The sequence below is a fragment of the Sinocyclocheilus rhinocerous genome, unplaced genomic scaffold (assembly GCF_001515625.1).
Source record: "Sinocyclocheilus rhinocerous isolate Xijiao unplaced genomic scaffold, SAMN03320098_v1.1 scaffold984, whole genome shotgun sequence".
NCBI classification, from domain to species: Eukaryota; Metazoa; Chordata; class Actinopteri; order Cypriniformes; family Cyprinidae; genus Sinocyclocheilus; species Sinocyclocheilus rhinocerous.
In genome coordinates this window covers 827,108-835,703 of record NW_015643603.1, presented here as the reverse complement: position 1 = coordinate 835,703, position 8,596 = coordinate 827,108, and the positions used below count along the sequence as shown (strand labels likewise).

The following is an 8,596-nucleotide window of genomic DNA, read 5'->3' as shown; positions in this document are numbered from 1 at the left end:
CGTTTTTGTCAAAAACACCCAAAAAAAGGCCCTTTTTGGCCCCCCCCCCCCTTTTTTTTTTACCTTATAAGGGCGACCAAGCAGTGCCTGCTAACATATTTACAAGAGCGCATATAAACATACACATATGCTTTTGCTATTGGTTGACCAAACCGCACACAGTAACAGTAAACCCTAAGACTTTAATTGAAAACCAACAGGCAAAGTTCTACATCATAGCTCAAAAGAGAAGTGTTAAGAAAGTCACAAAGCAGCTTATGGGTCATCCAAGCACGAGTCGCTTCACGAGCACTGCGCTAGCCGTTACATCTGACATTACAAACAGACAATATTATAAGACAGCGAGAGAGCGCGTCTCTCGCAAAGTCGAGTATGAACGAACTATATCTGTTTACATGCAAGTGCCCCCTCCAAAAGTCCGCCGGCTAATGAACGACTTTGTGATTAGACTTTGGCTTCGGCTCTGTCCTAAAGTGCTGCAGGTTTGTGGTGAAAGTCATGAGTTCTTTTTTGGCAGGGTAAAAGTGCAGTTTGGAGTTCTGCAAATTCTAATGAGTGCTTTTGGGCCGTCTAAATGGGTAAACACCTGCGTGTAATTGCGCGGAGCTCGGTGCTGTCAGCGCAGAGGAGCTGTCTCTGACAGCATATTCTCTGCCTGGCACATTTAATCCGTCAACATGCTCCGCGGCGACAAGAGCTCGAGCAGCTAAACCACATCTCGTCGTCTCAACTCGGCGGAAAACTCCGTGCTCTGCCGAAAGTACACCCCAGGTCACCCCAGGCCTGACAAAGACAACACAGCGCTGCGATTTTAGGGCTCTTTAAAGAGTAATCTACATACATAACGCTGCAGGCATTAGGCCTATTCAATCATTTAGAAACGGAGAGCGTGCGGAGGGAAAAAGTTGACAGGTCTAGAAAATACGCGCTGCGCCGGAGTATGAGAAAGCGAGTAAAGATGTTCCTTCCTGACAGATAAATAGTGAATGCATTAATTGAAGCGAAAGCGGAGTAAAAAATACATATGCCTTGTTTTTTTGTTTGTTTTGTCTTTTGTCTCGTTTAAAGGGATTGTTCACACACAAATGAAAATTGTGTTATCATTTACTCACCCTCAAGTTTTTCCAATCCTGTAGCCTAGTTTCTTTCTTCTGTTGAACACAAAAGATATTCTGAAGAAGGTTGGTAACAACAACAAAAAATTGACTTCCATTGTATTTTCCCCCCAATACTATGTACGTAAGGCTACCAGCAACTGTCTGCTTACCAACCTACTATTGTGTGTTCAACAGAAGAAGAAAAACAACTAGTTAACGTTACAGGTTTAGAACAACTTGGTGAGTAAATGATCACAGAATTTTCATTTTTGGGTGAACCATCCTGTTAACACTCTCGTGAATAAAGAGGAGAGCTTTAGCACCACTTGTCGTTGATTTGCGACAGTTGATGGTGATTAAGATATTTGGTACGAGTTTCTGAAAAAATAACAGTCCTGCGTTATTTTAAAAAAATTTTTTAACAGTCCTGCGTTAGCACATACGCATAGCTCGTTTTTAGTTTTTTAGTTTTGTTTTGTTTTTTAAAGCTGTGCACCATTTGAAGCATGTTTTGGTATTCTAAAAGAGCTAGTTAAAAGAGTGTGTTAAGCATGTGATGTGATTGCTTATTGCTAGCGCGGAGAAATACAAATCCCTCAGTGGCACTTGCTATAAAGGAAAGAGTAACACTATTGACTACATCCATACTTTAGCACATAGGAAGATTTAAAAGAACCACACTCAACTTTTACAGATGTATATACAAGAACATTACCTTGCCAAATCTTCCATTAAGGACAGTGAAAGAGAGAAAGAGAGAGAGAGCAACTTCATAAGAGCCTTATGGGAAACAGTCCCGTTTCCTAACAATATCCATTCAGCTTACTGGAAATGCAGTTTGGTTTGTTTGAATATCTAGGGCTTTATCATGCAATTGTTTTTTGTTTTGTTGATGGATATGAAGACAGCATGCATAGATTTATATATATGTGTATAGGCTATATTTGAAGATCTTCTTTGCTGACCCAAGCGTTGCTTTATTTATGTTCTATGTACAAACTGTCAACAATATACCCTAAAACCTGCACTTTAATATCCAGGTTGCAAAAGAGGGCACTGAGCCCTGTCTTAACAAATGTCTGCTGTCTGGAGGAGGCAACTCTTGATGACTTTGTTTTATTTTTTATTGTGCTGTTCTTTAATTCTTAGTGGCAAAACACAACTGTGACAGATTTTCAACTGAATGAAAAAGTCTCAAATTGTCTGATCCCAAAAGAATGATGCCTCTTTTAAAAGCTTTTAAAGAGCCTCTACATTTCATAAGAAATGAATGAAGCACTTGTTTTACAATCAATAAACTAATAAAGCAGGGAGGAGACTGATAGCCAGGCTGCAGTACTGAAATACTGTTGTAATACTACAATACTGTATTTAGTATTGTGTTGTTCTAACTCACACGAGTAAAAGTCACAAGCGAAGAGATTCTGTCACCGTTTGTCTCACGTTCGGATGTATTTCTCTATGCATACTGCTTTGCTTTTCCTGATCTCTCAAGTCATGGACAATAAATGAAACCTTTTTATACTGCGATGCATAGAGTGGAGGCAGGTCACAGACTCTGATAGAGATCTGCATAATGTCCGGTTTTTTTTTTGATTAAGGGCTCAGATGAAACTTCAGTGTGATATTTTTTTCCCAACCTGTCCACCAGGCAACACGCTGTAACTCTTGAAGGATAACTGCTGGTCGAAAGAAAGAACAAAACCTGCTTCACACCATGCTGTCAGTTTGAGAAAATGAGCTCAAATGATCTCTGAGGAGAAGATAGACAACTGTAATGATGTAATGGTCCCACGACTTTTCAGGGCCATTTTTCAAAAGGAGAGAGAGACGAGACTGATATAGCAAGGGAGGGAGGGAGGGAGAGAGGGGGAGAAATTCTAAAAAATAGAAAATCTAAAAAATCAGTATCGTTCAGTCCCGTCGCTCGATTCGAGTCCAGATTAAAAGCATGGCAGGCTGGTTTAGGCTGGATCAGACCAAACTGACTGGCTCATATGGCCTGGTTGGGGTTGGTATGGATGAGTGGTTCAGGGGTGTAGTCTTGTCATTTGTGAAACAGGATTGGTTTAGACAGGCCGGCGAGGATCTTTGGCACCTGGACCGAGACTATTTCTGCAATCATTTCGGGAAAGCTGACCTTTGTGGGCAGGGACCGAGCTTGGACAAAGAGGTCAAAGGTGAACTGGTGCAACTTCTGAACAATCTGGGTGAGGGAGAGAAAAAGAGAGAGATAAAGAGAGACAAGAATAAGCAAAATGACCAAATGAAAAACTGAAGGGATAGAGAAAATCATAGCATGTTTAAGGAAGAATTCACAAAGAATGAATTGTGCCTGTCAATTGTGTCATTATTTCCATGTGCTACCTGTATTGTTTTAGAATCAGATTTACTAAAGGAATTACGTAAATCGGTTAATGGTGCAAACACAGCCAAAAAATTAGCAGTGAACTCAATGCACATCTTGCAGTTCCCCATCTCAGGCTGGTTCTGAGCGTTCAGTTGTGGGCAATGCAGCAGACTACCACAATCTGGCATAGTATACTGCAATTGTACAGCATTCACCTGAATTGGCTCTTTAAAATGCTGAAAATTTGATTACCCACATTCTATCTTCTTTTGTGTCCAGCAGAAGAAAGAAATTCATACAGGTTTGAAACAACTTCAGGGTGAGTAAATGATGACAGAATTTTATTTTTGGGTAAACCATCCTAAGGGATGAATGAACCGATAAAATGTATACCTTGAATGCAATGTATGTCTCTTCGGATCAAAGCATCTGCCAAATGCAAACGGCTGAGTATTGTGAATAAGGTGCATCAATAATGAGCCTAATTTACATAGAATGGTGTGTTTGCACTGGAAAGAATGACAACAAATTAATTTAAATATAGTGCAGGATATTTCAGTGCATTTAGCACTTGGTTAAACTGGATTGCAGATTGTTAATGATCAAAATGCATGCATACAAAAGTAGCACAACTTTTTAGTGAATTTGCCTGTAATTGTCTTATTTGTGTATGGATATATACATTACCGTTCAAAAGTTTGGGGTCGGTAAGATTTTGTAATGTTTTGAAAGAAGTCTCTTATGCTCACAAAGGCTGCATTTACTTGACAAAAAACAATAATATTGTGAAATAATTGACATTGTTATTATTTGACATTGAAATGTTCTGTCACTATGTTAAAGCATTTACTGTATCTTTTGATTAACTTAATGCATCCTTGCTGAATAAAAGTATTAATTAATATTACTGACACCAAACATTTGAACGGTAGGGTCTCATTGGGCCATTATTGCATCTAACACACAAATCATTATGCTTGGTGTATGGTGCCTCTATGCGTGTTTTTTGTGTATGTGTTACTAACTGGTTGCAGTGAGTCCATCAATCGGGTCAGCTGATGGAAGCGCATGGCGCAGTTGGTCTTCCTGCCATAGTTGATTAAACGATCAAGCTCGTTTATATATGTCAGACGCAGCTCATCAAAATACTTCTGACTCTTCAGCCCCTCCACTGGAACTGCAGAAACAGAAATAAAAACGTTCACCTGAACTTGCATACACTTGGAAAAAGAACATGTCATTAAAAATGTACTTATGTTGTGTTGATGTACTGTGATAATGGTGTTGTTTGTTTTTAATACAAATAGCAAATACACTACAAATAGGGTACGAAGGGACTAAAACTCTTAAAATAATCTGAAAACTTTAAGTTTAAAAAAGTCACTTCTTGCTTTTTAAATAAATGCCCAGCGAAAGGACGTACTTAACCTTCAGGAGGTCAAACTAAATTTTATATTAGCTTTATTTTCTATACATTTAATAAGAGGTTTGAAAGTTTTGTGACCCTGTTACCATAATGTAGGACATTTATGCAGTTTAAAAGACTGTATTTTGTGTAATTAATATTTTCTAGCATAAACATTAAATAACATCAATATTCCATTATATACAAACAGCATAAATAAAATATCAAATTATGTATAAATTAAGCTATCTCTCTGCAGTTTATTTGGGGCAAATTTTTTGTTCATTTATAATTATATATTTTTTTGTAATTGGGGAAAATTATGCAGTAACAGGGTTGAGCACAAAATGTGAGACACCGCTACAATTTGAGGTTTTGGCATTAAAAATAGTTGATTAAAATAATTGATACTGCAGTGATTAAATATCAATTCACAAGATTGTAAAAACTGATTTGATTTGCTGAATACAGTGTAAAAGTTTTCTGGACAGGCTTATGTAACCATTTCAAGATGCTGGATATAGACATTTTATGCTAGCTACTTGAAGAGCTTGGCTCATTTTATGTTAGATAAGTTTATATAAAATATCATATCTTTCTCACAACAGAAAACAGGAAATATGCCTCTAATTATTATTATGATTATTTTTAATCTGTCATTAGGTGTTAGTATCCATAAGTACGTTGGCAGAAAAAGTTTGTTCTGAACACACACACACACACAGCAGTAGACTCACTGATGCTGAAAAGAAGGAGGGCCTTCATGCAGAGGAACTCTTCCTGTGTGACCTGCAGCAGCACAAACTCCTGCGAGAGGTGCTTCATCTGAACACAGTGCTCGTACATGCTGGAGATATGCATCCTATGACTGACAAATAGGGGGGCAGGTTATTTGACATACACAGAGAGAAAGAAGCAAACAAAGAAACATCTGACAATAACAACTTTTCAACACCCGCTAATTACAAAGCAGTACTGAATAATGTGGTCAGTCATCTAATGACTCCCAAATCTCTCACTAAATGAAATGTATTTCATGCCTACAACACAAATTCTGTCAGCAGTAGTGGTATGGGATACAGCCAAGATGCATTTAGGAAGTAAGTCTTCTATTTCAGATATTGGTGAAAAAGGCCATTGAGCCCCCCTAAAAAATCCAATCTCTCCTGGTATAGTGTTTGTGACAAAGATCCTCCTTGGAAGCATCCACGACAAGACTGTTATTGTGTGCATGAAGTACAAGATATGTACCTGCCCGAGAGAGAGAGAGAGAGAGAGAGAGAGGGGAAGATAGAGATGGAATAAGGTAGAGAAAGGGCCGCTGAGGAGAAATGAAAGAAAAATAACTGTGAGGAAAGATGGATTAGTACATTTACAAAAGACAAACAAATGGACAGAAGAAGAAAATGGAATGAGAGAGAGAAGTCAACCATGCAGAACACAGATGGGTGCCGGACACAAAAGAAAACAGGCAAATAAGAGCAGAGTGGATGTGAAAGAGAATGAGACTGACTCATTGAAGACCAGGTCTGGCGCGAAGTACAGCATCCGCGCGTTGGCATTCTTGTAGGACCTCCAACCCAGAGCAAAGACCATCACTCCCATCCAGGTGTGTTGTATGACTGTCATCTGATCATCCACATGCAGGTTACGGAAACCTGAGAGGCGGAAAAGATGGGAGAGATATTTGTGGTTTGTGCTTGCTGCCTATAGCTTACAGTTTGTCAGCTGCTTGGGCGCTTTTTTTAAACTTCATTTACGACTTTATTTCAGCTCCTTCAGCTCATGCCATGAATCAGACTTCATATATATATGCATGTCCAACCAAACAAACCAAACAAAACAATATGTTGAAGACCAGACAGCCTATGCACCGCTTTCAGGAAACAAAGGGGAAACACGCTTAAACGGTTAGTTCACCCAAAAATGAAAATTAGCCCATAAATTACTCACCCTCAAGTCATCCTAGGTGTATATGAGGTGTATATGACTTTCTTCTTTCAGACGAATCCAGTCTATATAATGCATTGTACAGTGTATATTAATTGCCTACCCCTGACCTAGGATGACTTGAGGGCGAGTAATTTATGGACTAATTTTCTTAACTTTCTGGGATAAACTTGATCTCTCTTCCCTCTTAACACATTAATCACTGGATTCAGTAGAGATTAAAATGCCAGGCCTCACAGTTTTAATAATGCTATCAATAACAGGAAATTGGAAAACCGCAACAAATCACATCACCCTGATTCCATCAACCAATCACACACTGTCACACTATGAGCTTCAAAAAACAGTTTGTGTCAAGCCACACCCCTTTCTCCCTCTATCGCCCCTACTGCTGTTTTTCTCTCAGTATTTGATGCTTTACTATTTTAGTATGACTGAAGTCTGCCTTTGCTTGGATTTATTAAACCCATTAGAATTAAGTACATTATACAACACCTCTCAAGCCTCTGAATTGGAAATACAAACCATAATTAAATCACTGAGAAAAAAAAAAACTCTCCACTGATGTCCCGACTTCACCAGGCAGGATCTCCATCTTGTTATTATACTATTGTGTCAATGAATATTAAGTGTGTTACAGATAAAGAAAAAGAAAGATCCTTTAAAAATCTAGTTTCTACAAAAATTACTTTTTGTATTCATGTTGGTTTCATGTGGTATTTAAAAACATTTAATAATTAAAAAAAAATATTAAAAACAAATATTTTCATTGCACTTTAAAAACATGAGTATACGCATTTTAATAATTATTTTCAGAAATATTTTTAATTATATTGTTGAAGGTAAAAAGTTATTATTATTACTACTACTTTTTGCAAACATCATTAACTATTAATTTATATATATATATCAAGTGTTTGGTTGCATCGCATGACATTTTACTAACCTTGTCTTGTAATGAAAAAGTCAAATGATCAGATTTAAGAGACTGACTGATCTTTAAAAAACATGAGGATCTGCAGGGGTCCTCTCGATACCTGTTTAATGTTTCTGCATAATGTTGGACCACATGACTCTAATTTGGTGGACAAAAGCTTTTAAATAATAAGCAGTAAAGCAGTGTTGTTTAAATATTTATTTTTTTTCTTCAAATAAATAATAATAAATTAATATATCAAACTACTTCAAAACATAACTGAATTCCAACTACAAGTACGGAAGTTCTAAGCGGCCGTGCAATATATATTTTTTCCTTCTTGTTTTCTCGTTATAACGACTTAATTTTCTCGTGATCTCGACATAACGGGAGTTGTTTTCTCGTTATAACGACTTAATTTTCTCGTTATCTCGACATAACGGGAGTTGTTTTCTCATTATAACGACTTAATTTTCTCGTTATCTCGACATAACGGGAGTTGTTTTCTCGTTATAATGACTTAATTTTCACGTAATCTCGACATAACGGGAGTTGTTTTCTCGTTATAACGACTTAATTTTCTAGTGATCTCTACATAAGTTGTAATCTTTTGTGTTTTCTACATTTCTTTGTGGAAACCACACACACACACACACACACATATGGCCTACACATGAACGCTCTTTTCAAACAGAAGCTTGTAATGCACATGATATCAGTCACAGCATAATGACTACTAAAAATTACAAATTATATATAATTTTCTTTCAAATAAAAGGAAAATTAAAAGTGAGTTGAATCCAAGCAGCTCTAAAAGATTTTAGAATAGTTCTGCATCCTGAAGGCGCTCCGCCTGTGTTTGCGGTGTTGCTTTGACC

General features: G+C 37.4%; 1 protein-coding gene across 1 annotated transcript in view; it reads right to left on the bottom strand.

The window, feature by feature from the left end:
- Window positions 1–2,536: 2,536 nt before the first annotated feature.
- The window catches only part of ar (androgen receptor), a 78,619-nt gene continuing 72,559 nt past the window's right edge, over window positions 2,537–8,596 (bottom strand). The window contains exons 6-9 of the mRNA XM_016575037.1: window positions 6,366–6,510; window positions 5,590–5,720; window positions 4,473–4,624; window positions 2,537–3,303 (exon numbers count right to left, since the gene is read on the bottom strand). Of these exons, the coding sequence (XP_016430523.1) occupies window positions 3,145–3,303; window positions 4,473–4,624; window positions 5,590–5,720; window positions 6,366–6,510 (587 nt within the window). The 3' untranslated portion in view covers window positions 2,537–3,144. The remainder of the gene's footprint in view (window positions 3,304–4,472; window positions 4,625–5,589; window positions 5,721–6,365; window positions 6,511–8,596) is intronic.